Source organism: Pezoporus occidentalis, unplaced genomic scaffold (genome assembly GCF_034315485.1).
Source record: "Pezoporus occidentalis ecotype Australia unplaced genomic scaffold, CSIRO_AGI_Poc_V1 ctg126, whole genome shotgun sequence".
Lineage (NCBI taxonomy): Eukaryota > Metazoa > Chordata > Aves > Psittaciformes > Psittacidae > Pezoporus > Pezoporus occidentalis.
The window spans coordinates 1138866-1156535 of record NW_026913060.1 but is presented as its reverse complement, the minus strand read 5'-3'; the positions used below and the strand labels follow the sequence as shown (position 1 = coordinate 1156535).

The window sequence follows — 17670 nt, the reverse complement described above, 5'->3', positions numbered from 1 at the left end:
ACTGGCTTTAACTTCTTTAAAACACTTCACTGGGCTGTTGCTTTCCCCAAAGCAAGCATATCTGACACAAGCTCTCTGCTCCTCTCCAGGAACCCAGATGCTCTGGAGTTCAGTTAGGCCAAACTATTTGTATTAATTTTAAAGAAAATCAGACCTTATGCTGCTGACAGTCCTCTAATATGTAATAAAGAAATCATTTGTTGTAATGGATTTAACAGCTAATCCATTGAAATCTGCCAGAGTTATTTCAAGAATAGAGACATGTGTCAGGTTTTCAGTTACTTAGCAGAGGGAAATATTTCACCTCTCGTGATACCAGGCTTGAGTGGTCCTCACATCACCTCCATTATTTTTTTTTTTCTCTAATCCACGGATTTAGAACTCATGAACACATCATCCTAAGCAGAAAGCCAGATGAATACATGTTAGATGTACGAAGAAATTTTCAGATCTACCCTCCCAGAAAAATGCAATGTAAAAGTATATATAAATTCTGAGTTTTGTCTTAATTTATTGTGAAATTCATCTGCAGAAGTGGTGCTTGCTGGGTGCTCGCTACCCATTTCTGCAGGTTGCAGTGCTTGCTGTGCCTAGGTGACTGGGATCATGTTGCCCTCCAGTGGCTGAAACTGAAAAACTGGGAATAAAGCACACTTTAATTCTTCCTATGTGCGTCCAAAGAAGTCTATATAGCATAAAAGAGCAACGGCTAATACCAAGAACTTACATTATGCCAACTTTTAATATATTAATATAAAGTTAATCCCTCCTTCCCTGTTCCTTATAGGAATGCAATCTGAATTAATCTTCAATCGCAGGAGTTCATGCTGTTCTTTCTCTGGCATGCCAGGTTTGTATAGTGGGGTGTAGGAAAGAAGTTAATAAGAAGCCAATCCAGCATTTTGTTTTGCCCTTATGTTTCAAAGTGTGGCCCTAACCCTCCCTTGCACAGACTGTGCAAAGCAATCTCTCAGTAACATGTCACTGTAGCATATAAGTAGTTAACATACTTTTTTTTTTCCAATAGCATGTAACATAAATGCTGATATATTTACATGTGGCAACAAAGGCACAAGGATTTTAAAGAGTAGAAATGTCTATGAAGTCTCAATGCACCTCTGAGATGCCTTGCTGCTGGGTTTTTTTTCAGAACATTTAGCATAAGGTATTTTCTGCGTTGAAAGTGAAGCTCCTTTCCTGGACACTTGTGAGTGCTCAGTACTTACACATATTTGACTATCTCAAACTGAGCACTGGGGAAACGTAACTCACATAGCCAGCACCTACTGGTTAGAGGTTTGGGTTCTGATTTGTAAATGAGAATGCAGGCAATCTGCTGAACAAAACCAGAGAATTTACTTCTTAAAATGTCATTCAGTTAGTATAACCATAAGAATTTCCTCCTTTGCTGTCTCCCAATTTTTGTAAGAAATGAAGCAAAATTCTTATGACTCCTTTAGTGCACAGCCCCAATTTTATGCCAATACATATTGAAAAGACTATAGAAAAAAAGTTCCTGCTCCTGTAGTTGAACCTGTATCATAACACATAGACACAAAGTACTTGCCTAAGACTGCACAAGAAACTTCAGTATCAGAATGTCCTTCATTTTGGAGTTGGACTTCTGCAACTTTAATGTTCTCTTTACTTCTTAAAGAAAAATACAGTAAAGAAATAAGATGAAATTCCTTTATTATACTCCTCCAGATAACTACACGAGTTTCAGCTGGGCTAAAACCTTTGGATCCAGCAACAAAATTAACACCAGCAGCAGAATGTGATTTGAGTTAAACCAGGATAAGTCAGTGTGCTTAACCAATGGAGATTTTTTAAAATCAGGTGAATTTAATCCAAGGCAACTATAAAACTGTCTAGAGCAATCTCAAGCATTAGTGATTTTCCTTGAAAAGATAGGTGAGATTGTAAATACACTTTTAACGAGGGAATGAAGAAGTGTAAAGATGTTGGGGAGGTATAGACTACTTGTGCTGTAGCTGCTGGAAGCTATTGTAACAAACTATTTATTAGTGCTCAGAAGATAGAAAGTAAAAGGAAAAACAGGGTTTTTAAAAAAAAACCAAAAGGTGTCAAGTCAACATTTTTCTTTTTTTTTTGTGAGAAAAAGGCTTTCTATATAGAAATTATTTAACTTTATTTTAATAAGTTTTTGATGCGGTTTTAAATGACATTCTCATAAGCAAGCTAGGAAGCTGTTGTATATTTTAGCCTATGATAAAATGATTGCAAAACCAGCTAGAATGTTATATACAGAGCTGCATCTAGTGGTCATTTTTGGGGTGGCTATATTTGTGGGGTGGCTATCTCAGGCTGAGCACTATTCCTTCATAACTTGGTTGAAGACAAAATATATCTATGAAAACTGGAAATTACACCAAACTAAGAGGGATGGCAAGTGCAATGTCTGAAAAGGTTAGAACTTAAAAAAAAAAAAAATCATTGCAAGTTTCATAGATGGTGTGAAAGAGGAAAAAGCCTATGATGCAACTTGTTAGACAAATGTGTCATTCTGTTCAGCAGGAAAAACAGCAGGCAGAAGAACAACTGGATGGGCAACAATTCTTTCTGCAGGACAGTATGTGTATGCAACAGAAAAATGATCCTCAAGGTGACTTCATTATAGAGTGAAAAAGGTAAATAACACATTGGGAAAAAGGGTTGTAAACAGAGTTGTCTTGTGACTTCATGTCTTCTCTCTCTATGGTACTTAATAAGGCTGCTGCTGTTGTATTGCAGCCAGTGGAAGTTTTACTCTGCCTGAGAAATGTGCATTAATTGCATACTCTGGAGAAGTGAAAGGGACCAGTCAGAAGAGAAGGTTATAAATTCAGCAGCTGAAGTGGAGGGCAGTGAGAAGGAAAAGTGATGGTGATACTGTCTTTTGGAAGAGGAAATACGAACACAGGAGTTTTGCAGCTCTGTGCAGATGCATGTATGGAGCCACTTCTGAAGTGTTCCCTGCCTCCTCTGCAGTGGTGTAGGACTAGTTCTGGGTGTGCTGCTTTGAAGTAGATTGTATGTCAGCTGTGATGCACCAATTTATCACAGTCAGGAGCCCCTGAGCTAGAATGTGTCTGCCATAACACACCACAAGCCAATACACTTTTTTTTGCTCATTACCTCTCATTAGTATGCTTTTCAACTGTATTTGCAGGGAAGGTAAGATGGTGTGGTATAATCCCTCCTATTTAGCTTTCTGATTTTCCTACCACAGTAGTTTCCTTATTTCCTAGCAGACTCACTTCCTTCCGCTGCACGATGTAAACCAAAAATGGACAGAGCAGGTAGACCAACAGATGGAACTGTTAAATCCCCAGAAGGCTTTTAAAATTATTTTTCAGTTCATTAGAGGTCCAGAATCGTAATTTGCCAAGTGTTCATGAGTCATAGATGGCCAAAGGACAAGCTCTGTGGACTTAAAGCTCCAGTTTTGCTTTAGAGACTGAAGCCTGGGTTTGACATCTTTTCCCTGCAGATGTATTCCACATAAGCAACTAAGCAAAGACTGTGTTAGGTTTATATCTCTTGGGAAGGACCATCAGCAATCACTAAATAGACCTAATAAATACTAGGGCTGGTCTGCACCACAGATTTAAGCTTTCAAGCAGGTGTTTGGAAACACCTCTTGGGAGAAGACAACTGTGCACACCTCATGAAGCTCAACACAGGAAGACACTAACAGCTGTGCTTCTAAGTCTGCTTTGCTCTAGGTGCCAATTTTCTGTCTACTTTGTCTTCCAGCTTGCTGCCAAGCTTGTACTGGTAGAAATACAAAGCTGATTGGTGTCACAGTGTCCTTGCCCTGCTTTGATTATTTCTGTAGGAAACTCAGTTAATAACTCCTCTGTTTGCAATTAGTTCCTACTTCTACATATAAACACAGGTGAATAATAGGTAATGATTGAGAAATTAACTCTTCTGTGGACAGTTCTGCTCCATGTATCTATTTCAATAAAACTATTGGGCAAGATCCCAGATGGCAATGGTGTTTTTCCTCTTTCCACCAGGCATTTATCCAAAATTTTACCCTGTAGGCAATTGCTCCAGGAGGGAGAAAGGCCAAGTCATCTTTCTACTGTCACATCGAAGCCATTTGCATTTGCTCAGAGCAGCCATACGCGGCTGGGTCTCAGCTGCAACTCTCTGGGAAACACATTCCTTCTTGTAATAAAACGGGGAAGCCGTTTTTGTTACTGCCTTGCGAAGGCATGGAGTTAAGCACAAGGCAGGCCCCTAATTGCTATTTTCCAAGAGCATGCTTATTTAATCCAGGCTTAGTTTTCTGAGGGGAAGACAAATAACCAAAAAAGGAGTAACGGAACCTCAACTGGGACTGAGGTCTCAGTCACTTTGTTGCAAATGAGATTACAGCTGATCACCCTTGATGCTGAGTCCTCTGAGATGTCACATATTTATTATTTATGTATTTGACATTCTGCAAAATGGAAATGGCCAATTAATCACAAGCATCTTTTGGCAAGCATTTACAAGCAAAGATTGTCAAATTTTACTCCCAGCTATCGAAGTGCCAGTTTCCCCCAGTGGAGTTGATTAGTTGAATCTGATGACTATAGGGGAGCTCTGTGGAGAGCTGTGAAGGGAAAAGAAATGGGGGTTAAACTTTCAGAAATTATTAGCCAGTTTTCCTTTGAATGGTGGAAATTGCTCCGAGGAAATCTGGCAGCATGAAGGTGCAAAGGGGGAATGTTTTGTTTTATTGTTTGTGTATTTTGTGATAAGAGTGCTAAGACCTCATTTATGCCAGACCACGAGCTAATGGATAGGAAGATCACACATGGAGTTTCATGATTACAGGTGTCTTTAGTTTTACTCAGAGTTCGTAAGGGAACAGGGCTCCACACCTGGGCTGGGTATGCCAATCTTCCTGCAAAGCCAAGTGCATGCCCAGATTAGCTCCTCGGAGTAATATTTGCAATTACAGCTTCAGTTATGAGAGTCTGGCCCAAACCCTGGGATTCAGCTTTTATGTGAAATCTAGGATTCAGGGAGGACTATGAAGGGTTTTACTTCCCAGCCCTGGCTTAAAAATAGTGTTCATTGTTTACAGTGCCTTGCAAAATGCTTTTCTGCTGGTGTGAGAAAAACCTTTGCTGATGAAGTTGATCAATTTTTGTTTCTCTGTTTTTCACATTTGTATGTGTGTGCATGCACATCTTTTGTCTCATGCCTAGACTGCAAGATATGTCAGAAATCAGTTGGGGTGGCGGACTGCCTGATTGCTAGCTCAATGGGAGGCTTTAGGTATGTGGCAAGCACTCCTAGGGACAGAGGTAACATCAGGAACAATAATAATAAGCAGACCTGATTTTCTTGGCTGATTAGTCTGAAATCCCCTTAGAGACATTCAGGAAGAAAATGCATGCCTTTCTCTCACAATTGCTGGCTTTTTTTTTTTTGTCTACCCATTTCCCATAAAATGTTTGTCACATTGCCAAGCTGCTCTGTTCCTTTGATATGCAAAGTGCTTTGAAGGGAAAATCCTTCGATTACCAATATTCCCAAAGCATGGCAATGTAGTAAGGAGGGGAAGTCAATTTTTGTCTTAAGACATCACTCAGTATGAAAAGGGAACGCTTGCTTTTGAGGGGTCAGTCTTCTGGTGCAAGGTTTTTGAAATGTTCATCTGAGGTTTACCCTTTTGTAGCTATACTGGTATCACCACTATGCACTGTTTCAGGAATAATTATAGATGATAATGTGGGGTTTGAGATACACTGAGAATATAAAGAACAGTAGTAATGATATTCTTAAAGGATACAACAAAGGTACTACAGAACAAGAAGTACCCAATATATGTGATGAAATATTTGCCATTCTTTATACATCTCTGCTGGTGATTTAACATCCAGCAGGAGCCAAGATACATGTGATACACAGCAGCTATTATACTTGGAATTTTTAAGGTCAGCAGGTTTCCATTTCATCAGAGCCTGGATGTAATGCTGTTCCGAAATTCTCTCTGCTGTTAATGCTGAGAGATAGCTAGTGTTGTGCCAATGTTTAATTAAAGAATCCTGTCCCACTGCTGATCCGTGGGCAGAATGTGACTTTATCCCACGGCTGATCCATGGGCAGAATGTGACTTTATCAGACACTTCCAACCCAAAGGCCTGTCCTATGGTGAAGGAAAATGGCTGCTCCCTTTTCTGCAGGACTCCTGGTTGCTGTGAAGAGGCTGGAGTAGGTGGTCCCTGTGGGGTGGGTGACTGATAGGGTCAGTCAGGAAGTGTTCAGAGGCAGGAGAGGACAGCAGGACTTTGCCTGCCCCAAAGACCTGCCCTGCTGCTGCCTCTCCTCAGGGGCCCCTGTACACCTGCACAGGGCTTGTCCTTGGCTCTGCTTCACTGCTCACCCTATGGCCAAATTCCCAGGGACAGAGGAGCCTGCGAGATGGGGCACTCTTAGGGTGATGACCTGAGGAGAAAGATGAGGGGTCATCCCACACTTCCCTTTCCTCTCACCCAGCTGTGCTGCTTCCAGCCCAGCTTCTACCCTGCGCCCCGCATCAGTCCCCGCCCAACTCGGGGCCGTGGCTGAGGCGGCAGCGTCCCGGCGAGGCCCGCCTTCGCCGCTGCTTGCCACTGGGTGGCGCTGCCCTCCCCAGCGCGGAACGCGAGGCCCCGCTGCTGTGTTCCCGGGGGGACGTGGAGCCGGCAGGGCGCGTCGCTTGCCGGAGCGCTGAGCGCAGCGCACCGCTTCCCGGAACGAGCGCGATGGCGCGCAGCAGCAAGGTGAGGGAGAGGGGTCTAATAGGATCCCGGCATCCCTTTGGCATTTCTTACCTCGCTTTGTCTCCTGTCTCCCCCCGGCTGGAGCCACCGTTGCCTGCCTGTAACGCGAGCGCTGTTTAAGCTTTGGCACTAGTCGGTGGGTGTTGGCGCGACCTCTTGGTCGCTGTGTGGGGCTTCTGAGGGCGCCGGGGGGTCCTTCCGGTACTGCTGCCTCTCTGGGAGCTGAACGTGGCCGGTCCCCTCAGGCTCACCTGGGGGAATCGGCTTTGCGGCCGTTTTGGCGGCTTGTATGTGCTGGGCTGGACAGGGCGTGGAGCAGCCTAGTTTAGTGGAAGGTGGCCCTGCACAAGGCAGACGGTGTGGAACTAGATGACCTTTAAGTCCGTTCCAGACCATTCTGTGATTCTGTGGTACCGCAGTCAGTGTGGGATTGAACCGGCCTGGTTTACGTTCAGTGAGATAACTTCGAGGTTAGTAGCAAACAGCACAACAGCCACGGCTGTAAAGCCTGGCTCTGAAACCGAGTAACTCCTGTGCCGACCCCGGGCTGCTGTGGGTACAAAAGGTGTCTAATTCAAAGGAACGTCAGTGTGTCCATCTTAGGGGCAGCTGTGATGTTGAGCACTGTGCAGCTACCACAATAGTATTATTCTGCTCTTGCTAGGATAATAGTAGAAATGGTTTTGCCCTGTTAGAAATGCAGTTTGTTTGGTATGTTTAAGGAATCCTGTTGGTGAACCATGTGTTATGATGTTTTTTGATATTCAGTATCTGTAAAGCAAAGGTTTCATCTATATGGCCTGCTAAAGTCCTGCTGTAGCCATGTCTTGTAGCTTAATTATAACTAGCTTCAGCACTGAGGTTAAAGTCAGGCTTGTTCCATTTTCACCCTTATCAGTACTTGAGCAAAACAGATGGATGTTAGCACAGGTGTGACAGTGTTGTCCCACAATAACACATGCTGTGCATCTTAAAAGCTTTGCTTAGTACACTGCACCTGAAAATGGCAGGGCTGGATGCTTAGGTGACATGCTCAGAGGTTAATAACGGAGAAGAAGACATATAGAGGATTACCAAAAGAGAGACTTGCTGTCTTTAGAAGGAGAATTCCACATACCTGAATACACACCAGGCTTGGAGTTTTGCTGCCTTCCAGAAAAGTGTGTTAGCACTTGACACTTGATCATTTTCTTCTGAAGCAAAACAGCAGCTCTTGGCTGGTTACTTTGCTGTCATCTTTCCAGCTGTGAAGAGCATTTTACCGTTTGAGACAACAGAATTAATTCAGCTGCCAGCTGTTGTGTGTCTTGAGGCAGGACAGCAATAAGCAAAGGCTCTGCAGTTGCTGGTTGAGTAATTCCTCAGGCTGGCAGGTGAGCAGTAACAAGGCTCTTGTGAGAACCTAGTGCAGCCTCAGTTAGTGTCTCTATTTTGCTCTAAGGTGCAAACCTAGCAGACTCAGAGGCATTAATTCCTAGCTCCCAGGCAAGCCACCAGCAAAAGCAGAGTGATGGATAGTGCTGAGAATGAGTGGAACGTGCTGGACATCTTGTAGAGCCCTGTTGCTCAGCCTTCTTTCTTTCTTCCTCTTGTCCTGGAAGGATGTAGGGAGTTAAAACAGTGCTTGTTAAAATGACAGGGGAGATGCACAATATAATCTGGGAAAAGGAAGAGGGTAAGAAAATAATATTGGAGCTGCTAATACAGAGGATTAGACAGCTAATCTGGGCAGATTATTCATATTCATTAAACTTGTTATTAAGAATTATCTATTTGGGTGACAAAAAGAATCGGGTTCTTTTGGTTGATGTTTAAAAAGGTACTTGGAATTACTTGACCAGCCATTTGCAAAAGAGCTTAGACCAACATCTTTTCTTTCTGTTCATCCCTTTTACTTTGCAAAAGCAGACTATGCATCTCATGTTGCTTGACAGTCTTCTGATTTGATTTATTGCTCATATCTTTTGACAGCTTCAGTTCTTAGAGAACTGAATATATTTTGTATTTTAAAACAAAGTGACTGGTTTCAGCCTAGGTAATACCTAACTTTCGTATGTTCTGGCTAACAGTAATTTTTTGATGGCAGTGTAATTTAAGTTATTGACAGTCCACCAGGCAAGATTTTGATGTATATTTAAAGAATCTTGGTTTAATCAGTGACAACAACTTTCAGCTGGCTTTTTGTAAGTGTCCTGCAAGATGCAGGGCATAATTTTGCTGAATTCTTCTTGCATCATTCAGCTGGATGGTAAAATTACTCAGGTTAATCAAGGTAAGAAGAGTCTGTGGAAGAACTTGAAAGGAACTTAGCAAAGGTTGAACAAGAGAAATGATGTGAAACAATTTTATTTTATTCACGTGCTAGTTTATAAATCAGTTAAGGGGAAGATTTGGGCAGTGTTACATACAGTTACATGCATACAGTTAAAGCAATGATCAGAAATGTGAGCATATAGATAGCTCATGGGATTTAAGCCCCTAAATTGAAATTGGAACTTATCCTTCCAAGGCATTAATAGCATAGCTGCATGGTGCAGGCACTTGCAGTAGCATAAATGTTCTGGCTGTCCCTGGGAACCATAGGAGTGCTGTCATTCTTCCTGTGCTTGAGTTAGACCAACGACTGGTCTCTGCAGCTATTCTGAGCTTACTGTGAGGGGTGGATGTAGCTGTAGACTTTCAGAAACAATCTTTACGTTGTGTTGTGCAGGTATGCTGTATTGTGTTGTGCTTATAATTGTCAACCAAAACATCTCTGCTTTATTTCCTTACTGTAGAAGACCTCTGAAATTGCTAAGGTGTTCATTAGGTTATACAGAAATTGTCCATCTCAAGAGATTATTGTGAAACACAGGATTTCTTGTATTTTCCACTGGGATGTCTGGAACACTGTACAGGATTAAATGATGCTCAGTTCTGTGCAGTTGTACTGGTTCTGTTCTTCACTATTGTCTCCTATTAACAGTTACTGTAAAAGAAACCAGTACTGATGTAGCTTGTTTTTTAGGTTTTGTAGGTACCCTTTTAAATAATTATGCTCATATTTACCCTTTGCATGCATTCTGTTTCATTTCTAGGTGGCCATAGTGCTGTGCCTGGATGTAGGCTTTACAATGAGCAGTTCTGCCCCTGGTGAGGAGTCTTCACTTGAACAAGCCAAGAAGGTTATGACAAAGTTTGTGCAGCGACAGGTTTGTGTGACTTTACATGTGGTAAAAAACTTGTTAGAAAGGGAGAGGAAGCAATAACATCTATGAAATATTTTCCTTATTTGCTAATAATTGAAATAGATGAGAAATGAGTATGGATTACACTATTTTTTATGGAGGAGTGACAGATCAGTACTCTTTGTTTCAGCTGTACTTTTGTGGATGAGATGTAGCAGTTGAATTGGTAATTTTTTTCTTCAGGGCAGTAGAAACTTCTAGGGGAAACAAGTGCTTTTTCTCTAAAATGCTTCAACATTTTTAAGATTTGCCACAATGAAGATTCATTTTAAGGACTGAGTCAATTGTATTTGTTTATCCCAGATATCATCATATCATTCTGTTAGTTTTAATTATATCTGAATTAGTGACCTCTCTGTAAGTTTACGTTTTGGTACTATAGCACTGAAAATGTAAAAAAAAAAAAAAAGTAAATTCACTGCACTTGACATTGTGTCAAAATTAGTTCCACTTGCTGGAGTCTGCGTAACGTAGTTGTGTATGAATCTACCTGTGTTTTTACACCTATTTTTTATTTTCTGTATTTCCAGGTTTTTGCTGAGAGTAAAGATGAGGTCGCTGTAGTTTTGTTTGGCACTAATGGTACTAAGAATGACCTTGCCAGTAGAGATCAATACCAACACATTACTGTACATAGATCGCTAATGCTGCCAGATTTTGATTTGCTGGAAGACATTCAAGATATGATTAAACCAGGCTCTGAACAAGCAGACTGTATCCTTTGTTTGTACAGCACTTCTTGATTCAACTGCATAGGAGAAAGGAAGTTAGTGTTGTGAAATAGGCTCAGATTTGGCTCTAAAATTTTAGCTACTATAATATCCAGCTAATTTGTGGGTGTAAGTTTGTTCAAAAGCAGATTAGCTGCTTTTTGACATTTCTTTAGGCTAGCAGAATGGATTCTTGGCCTTAGAGGGTCATTGCTTTCATGAAATGTTCTGCTAATTAAGAAGAATGAAAATAGCAATAATATTTTTTTTTTGCCTCAAATAAGGCATCTGTTTTTAAAAACAGTGTTGCAGAACTTGGTTTATGCTTATTCATCAAATAAAAATATTGTTTATGAAATATGTCATCAGAAGTACTAGAAGCCATGCAAAGCAGAGTAGAAGTTTATTAGATGGATTTCTATATAAAGTATTTCTAACATTGCTGGTTTGAATGTTGTTCATATTTGAATATATTCTTTTGTTAGTTGCATAAGGTGAACAGTTTTAAAAGAAGACAACCTATTTAGTGTCCCTTAGTGTGTTTCATTTATGTGCTGTTAAACTTCCATGTGTTGTCTTTCCTCATTCTGTCCATCAAATAATTGTTCTGAGCTCTATACAGACTGTGAGAGCTGTTTCAGAGAAGTGCGCAGCCAGTCAGCTGTATCTTAGAAGTAGTCATGTTCCTTCTTCAATGGGTGGGCAGGTTTGTGCTCAGTGATAAAAATAGATTCTTCAATGGAAATTGTGATGAGAAAAGAACCATAAAGAGGTTGCCAGATGCAGATGTTTTGAAGGAAAACTTGCATGAGAAAACAGTATCATGTATTGAAAGTACAAATAAATTTTGTTTGTGGATTCAAAGTAATTTTGTGGAGATTTGATTGCTCTTTTGTTGTACTTGAGCCTCCTCACTGGGCCCTGAAGCAGCCTTTTTACAGTTCCATCAGATAAATAGGGAAGAGACAAGATCACAAAACCGGCAAGTTATACAGGAACTTGCACAGTAAATACTTGGAGAGTCCTTGTCTCAAAAGATAGTTTGCTTGTTAACTAAAATGCATGTTTGTCAGTGTTTGTGAGGGGGTGGAAACAAAAGATTGTTTCATAGGAAGAACACTTCTGTGCATGATACATGTTCTAAATGAGATTTTTCTTAAATTTGCTTAGTTCTGGATGCAATTATTGTGTGCATGGATTTGCTTCAGAAGCAAACAATGTGAGTATGTCACCCAAAGCCTTTTACAGAATTCTGACCTTGCACTTTGGAGCTGATCTGATTTCTTGTCAGTATTATATTTCCAGTATTGTATAAATATGAAAAATGCTTTCAAAACAAACAAACTAAACCAAAACACATTAAAACCAAACCACACTCTACAGGAGTCTGTCCCTGAAGAATCCGCAGCAGCCATGTAGCTTCTCTTAAGAGCTGTTTGATGCCAATAGGAGTTTTGCAGTAGATTAATACAGAGAATATTAATACTAAGTCACAAAGACTTCACTTTATGTCACATTTTGTGTGATCTGTTTTCAAAAAACATTAATTCATATGTTTAAAGTGCATAGAAAAGGGCTACCAAATTTATCATGGTGATGGCATATCTTACAAAGAAGAGAAAAAGAGCAGAACTAGGAAGGTTTGTTCAGCCTAGCAAATTAAAGATTCTTGGAGATAAGCTGGCTTTTTGTAAATATGCAGGCTTGGGAGATAAATGTGCAGTAGGAAAAACCACTGTTTAAGCTGAAAGAAAACGTTGGCACAAGCGTTACAAAGTTGTCAGCGAATGTGCTTAAACTGGCAATATACTATTTCTAACGCTTGGTGAACTGATGGTCCAGGGAAAGGAAGATACTCTTATTTCCTCTCAAAACAGAGGTTGAACATGCTGTTAAAGATATTGTATGATCCAGTTGTGAATGCCGAAGACTAGACTTAGTGATGCAGTTTGTATTTTTATGAATAAAATCTAATCGGCATGGAAAGCTGTATCAATTTAATGGCTGAAACTGAGTTGTGAGTTAAATCACTGTATTTGTAACAGTATAACCTTGAATGCCTATGGAGCAACCAACTGCTTTTGTTATTCTGTGGGTAAGTTGCTTGTATGCATCAAGCCCTTTGATAGGGGGTTTAATGTCAGCTGAAGAAATATCAGGTAAAAATTTGAGAAAATCACCCTTATGCTTAAATATCCAGAAAAACTGTATCAGTTTAGCTGAACTCTGTTCTGTAGCTGGCAGAACTTTCTGATGCTTACTGTTACTACTTCTTAACATGTTAAGTAGGCTTTATAGTCCACCTTATCCAGTGAATTTACTAAATTAGCTTACTAAAATGGAACCCCCAACAACAACAGTAATTTAAAAATACATTTTCCATTTTCATAAGGACGCACAGCTGCAAATGAAATATCCAGTATAATGAATAAAGCACCTAACATTTTATTAGTATTTTGTCATCATTGGTGAAAATTGGCAGAATTCCATTCATTTAGATGTAGTTAGTGACTTACCCAGTCACAGGGCTAGAGACTTCAATTTTAGAAGATAGGAGTGAGTAGGTGGAATCATACAAAGTAAAAACTTACTGTTAGTATAACAACCAGTGAGAGGACAACTTCTACCAAGTAGGTTTGTTTGTAGCAAAAACTTAGAAAAAGGCCTTATAGATTGTATTTCCTATATATGTAAATGTTCTTTTTTGTATTTCAAGAGGAAAGAAATATGAGAAGAGACATATTGAACTGTTTACAGACCTTTGTAGTACTGTCAGTGAGGATCAGCTGGAAATTATCATTGCTAATTTGAAGAAAACAGGAATTTCACTTCAGTTTTTGTAAGTATGGAAGTGACTGTTACACAATGCCTTTTGTTTTTTTTTAAGGGAAATGTTTATTCCTTCTTAATAATGATCTTGAAGAAGCTGATGATCTGTTGGTGTGTTGTTTCTGTAAGGTGTACCAGTATATAACATGATTAAGTACTTCTATCAATTACATATGCCATGAATTCCAGTTATGAACCAAGTCCCTTTTGTTAAGTGATGTGCAAATACATGGTAAGATGTTGGCTACTTGTTCAGTTAGAGCCAAAGTAAAAAATGGGTGACAAAATTGCTATAAAAGCAGAGAAGTGGGAAACAATGAGCCAGAAATAGTAACAGAAACTTGGAAACAGTAGTTTTGTCACAGCGGCAGCCTACATCCTTTTAGATAAGGTTGTTACTGGGAAGAAATAAAGAGGTAGTGTTGCAGATGTTTATAGCCTGATTCTGGTGTCAGTAGAAAAGCAAGTCTGAAGAGTTATAATCACAGTGATGGACTTGGAAAATGGAAGCGATATCTTAAGTGTTATGACAGGAATCCCTTGGCTGTATAGGTACAGGCATTGATCTGAAGAATCAGTGATGGTGCTGAGATCTGTATTAGATGTTGCACATGATGGTAACATAGGAAGCTATAAGCCTTCTAGTAGGAGTTTATTTAAAAACAAGACTTTGTGTGAACATTAATGTTTGCTGCTAATAACAATTTCACAGGAGGAAGTTTTCCCTGCCCATGGCAGGGGGGTTGGAACTAGATGATCTTAAGGTCCTTTCCAACCCTAACCATTCTATGATTCTAAGTTAAAGCCACAGTTTTACTTCTCTCCATTTTAATATTTACTTTAGGTCCAGCATTCTGTAAGGAGCAATGTTAAGACTTTGATGAATTCATTAAAATCATTTGCAGACCCACCTGCAAGATAACAGAGGGGTTAGATAGGAAAAAGTGACTAAAAATAATGGGCTGATCTTTCACCAAAAAGTTCTTTTTTGCTTTTGCTTGGGAGAGGATGAGTGTAAAACAGTCAGACTACTCTCAGGTTCTCTCTACACAGTAAAAGAAGGTATGCTTGCAGCATGCCTTGACATGGCCTTCTAGCTTATTGAGCTCTTGTTGATGCTGGAGGCAGTGGCGACAACACCATGAATCTGAGTACATCGTGCAGCTACCTTGTCTCCACACCTGTCGTTTGCCCTGCAGACTAGCACTAGCTAACACCATAAGTTAACTGTGCAGTTTTATTCTGTGAAATTTCTGTCACATCTTTACATTTTTTTGCCTGTAATGCAGCAAAGGAAAAGCCCTATGGCTAATAGAAGCATCAGAGAAGTTTTGCTGTTATAGCAATAGCTGCAAATTTATACCCTGTCTCCCAGCCACACTGGCAGATGACGCTTTGAGAAATACATGTACAAATGTAAAATACTCAGAACAGTGGTTTAAAAATAATGTTTTGCTAAAGCTTGTCCTTTTGTTATCACCCATGCTTATATCTCTTATACCGTGTTTACTGATTAGATTGTAACTTGTGGCAGATAGTTGGTCTTCCTCCCTGTTGCCAAGTGCATGCTGAACACTGTATAGCTTTTGGTATTATACCATTCTCATCACATGAATCTCTAAGCACTGTATGATGAAAGTAATCTTACTTTTGTGTATCAGAGGTTTGAAGCTTTTTGGTCTCCTAACAGCTTTAAAATACAGTTTCTCTATTTGTCAGTGGATGCTGCTTCCTAAAAAGGTACCAAACACTTTGTTGAAGTTTGATCTTAATTCTGCTATATGTGACACTGTTGTGCATATTGTTAACTGATTATTATATGTTGCTTCACAGATAAGTTTAGTGAGGACTAATGAGGAGAAAGTATGGTAGAGATATGTAGGCTGCTTTCTTGAAAGCATAATACAAAGCCAAATTTCTTTTACTTTGTGGAAATGTGGTAAAAGGTGTCATGTGGTTCATTCAAAATTGGATTAGATGAAAGATTATTTAAAAAATCTACAGGCATTGTCAGGAGCACAGAGTAGAGGATCTTATTCTTCTCTTTTCTGTGATTATTACACTTTGTTAGCTCTGTGTTATTTTGAAGAGCAGCAGAATCATTTTATCTATAACCCCTGGCTAAATTTTTTAAATCTGATTCTTAAATGCAGGGAAGAGTGTCATCTTCAGTCAGAAATTCACCTAGTGTGTAAGCTGTTGAAATCTCAAAGAGTAACATATATTCCAGAAATAACTAGCAGCTCCACTGCAGAGAAAGTCCTGTTTGCTGGCATTTGGAGCCATTACCGAATCACAAGCCTGGAGTGGATTTTAACAAGTCATCTAGAGCAATCCTCTACTTCAGACAGGGTCATTTGTGTGTATGTCATTGCTGAGTGGTGTTTGTCTAATAAGTATTTCCAGTGATGGAGACTTTCCTATCTTCTCAGAGAGTTAGTTTTAGAGATTATGGTTTGAAATGTCTGTATAAGTTTTTGGAATATCTGCCTTACTCCATGATGCAATTTGAGTGCAAGCTTAGTATGTAAGGCTGATTGTTCCCTTCCCCTCTGCAACAGCAGGCTTATATTTAAGACTGTCTTGCCCTCTGACTCCCTTCTCTATGGGCTTTATTTTGTTCAGTCTGTTTTCATAGCTATTTTCTAATCTCTCTTCCCATATGTGGACATCTTTATTGTTGTTTGATGCCCAGAACTGGTGCAGCACCCTGGTGAAGATGTTACCAATGCCAAGTAGACTTGAAATACTACTTAATGTGTTTCACAAGCCATGTGGCTCTTTATACATCTGACGGCAGCTAGATAGGAACTGTTGATATAATTTTTGTTTTGGTTTATTTTAATTAAGAAGAAAGTCAAAATTAGCTGCTTCTGCTTGTATTCTTAGTCTGCCATTTCCAGTGGATGTTGATGATGGAGGCGGAGATACAAGTGCCAGTGTACATTCTCATATTCACAGAAACCCTTTTCCAAAAAAGGGTTTAACTGAGCAACAGAAGGAAGGCGTTGACGTGGTGAGGAAACTGATGCATAATTTGGACGAAGAAGGAGGGCTGGAAGAAATTTATACTTTCAGGTAAACTTGGCTAATCCTCTTTATCATACTTTAAATTTACGTTCTGATTTCTTCCCCAAAGGATGAAATTAATTAAATAATCAGTCACTTGAAATCCAGTTTCACTGAAGTCAGTGAATTTTATAACTTATTGTACGCACAGTACTTTTCAAACAGCTTTTTCTGTGGCTTCATAATAGGCAGAAAAGATTTCAGTAAAAAAATGTATTTTCTATCTCTGTATTTAAAGAAAAAGAAATACATTTTCTTCCATCTGTGGAATTTGGATAAATTTTGGTGGATTTTGGAGAGAATGTTTCTATAAATGAGATTGCAAAAGCATGTTTTGGAAAAAACATTTGCATTTAATGGTAGCCTTTGTTCTTTTAGCTCACTAGTTTATTGAACTCCCACTAATGTTTTGAGTAATCATAGAATAGTTAGGGCTGGAAAGGACCTTAAGATCACCTAGCTCCAGCACCCCTGCCATGGGCAGGGACACCTCCCGCTAAACCGTGCCTCCCAAGGCTCTGTCCAATCTGGCCTTGAACACCACCAGGGATGGAGCATTCAAAACTTCCCTGGGCAACCTATTCCAGTGCCTCGCCACCCTAACAGGAAAGAATTTCTTCCTTATATCCAGTCTAAACTTGCCCTGTTTAAGTTTGAACCCATTACCCCTTGTCCTATCACTGCAGCCCCTAATGAAGAGTCCATCCCCAGCATCCTGATAGGCCCCCTTCAGATACTGGAAGGCTGCTATGAGGTCTCCATGCAGCCTTCTCTTCTCCAGGCTGAACAGCCCCAACTTCCTCAGCCTATCTTCATACGGGAGGTGCTCCTCTGCTGATCATCCTTGTGGCCCTCCTCTGGACTTGTTCCAACAGTTTCATGTCCTTTGTAATGTTGTTTGTTGAATCGTAAAATGATTAGGGTTGGAAAGGACCTTAAGATCATCTAGTTCCCTGGTCGTTAATCAGAGACTATTGTGCTGTTGTGCCAAACAGTATAATTTTTTAGAGGCATTCCTAAATGCAGGAATTGAAAGATGGTTTTTCACTTCATGTTTTCCCAGTG

General features: G+C 39.9%; 1 protein-coding gene and 1 long non-coding RNA gene across 6 annotated transcripts in view; both read left to right on the top strand.

The window, feature by feature from the left end:
* The first annotated feature begins 2113 nt into the window (after positions 1 to 2113).
* Positions 2114 to 3809, top strand: LOC134158134 (uncharacterized). The gene is made up of 2 exons (XR_009962605.1): positions 2114 to 2651; positions 3494 to 3809. It is a non-coding gene; the product is annotated as an uncharacterized LOC134158134 (long non-coding RNA).
* A 2858-nt stretch (positions 3810 to 6667) lies between these two features.
* Positions 6668 to 17670, top strand: part of XRCC5 (X-ray repair cross complementing 5) — a 53791-nt gene continuing 42788 nt past the window's right edge. Inside the window, exons 1-6 of one of the 5 annotated variants that reach the window (XM_062607786.1) lie at positions 6668 to 6770; positions 9848 to 9961; positions 10528 to 10711; positions 11878 to 11926; positions 13424 to 13546; positions 16426 to 16614. In XM_062607786.1, coding sequence (XP_062463770.1) covers positions 6753 to 6770; positions 9848 to 9961; positions 10528 to 10711; positions 11878 to 11926; positions 13424 to 13546; positions 16426 to 16614 — 677 coding nt within the window. In that variant the 5' untranslated portion in view covers positions 6668 to 6752. Of the gene's footprint in view, positions 6771 to 9847; positions 9962 to 10527; positions 10712 to 11877; positions 11927 to 13423; positions 13547 to 16425; positions 16615 to 17670 lie in introns of those variants that run through there. The other 4 variants (XM_062607785.1, XM_062607784.1, XM_062607783.1 and 1 more) reach the window with 4 other exon arrangements.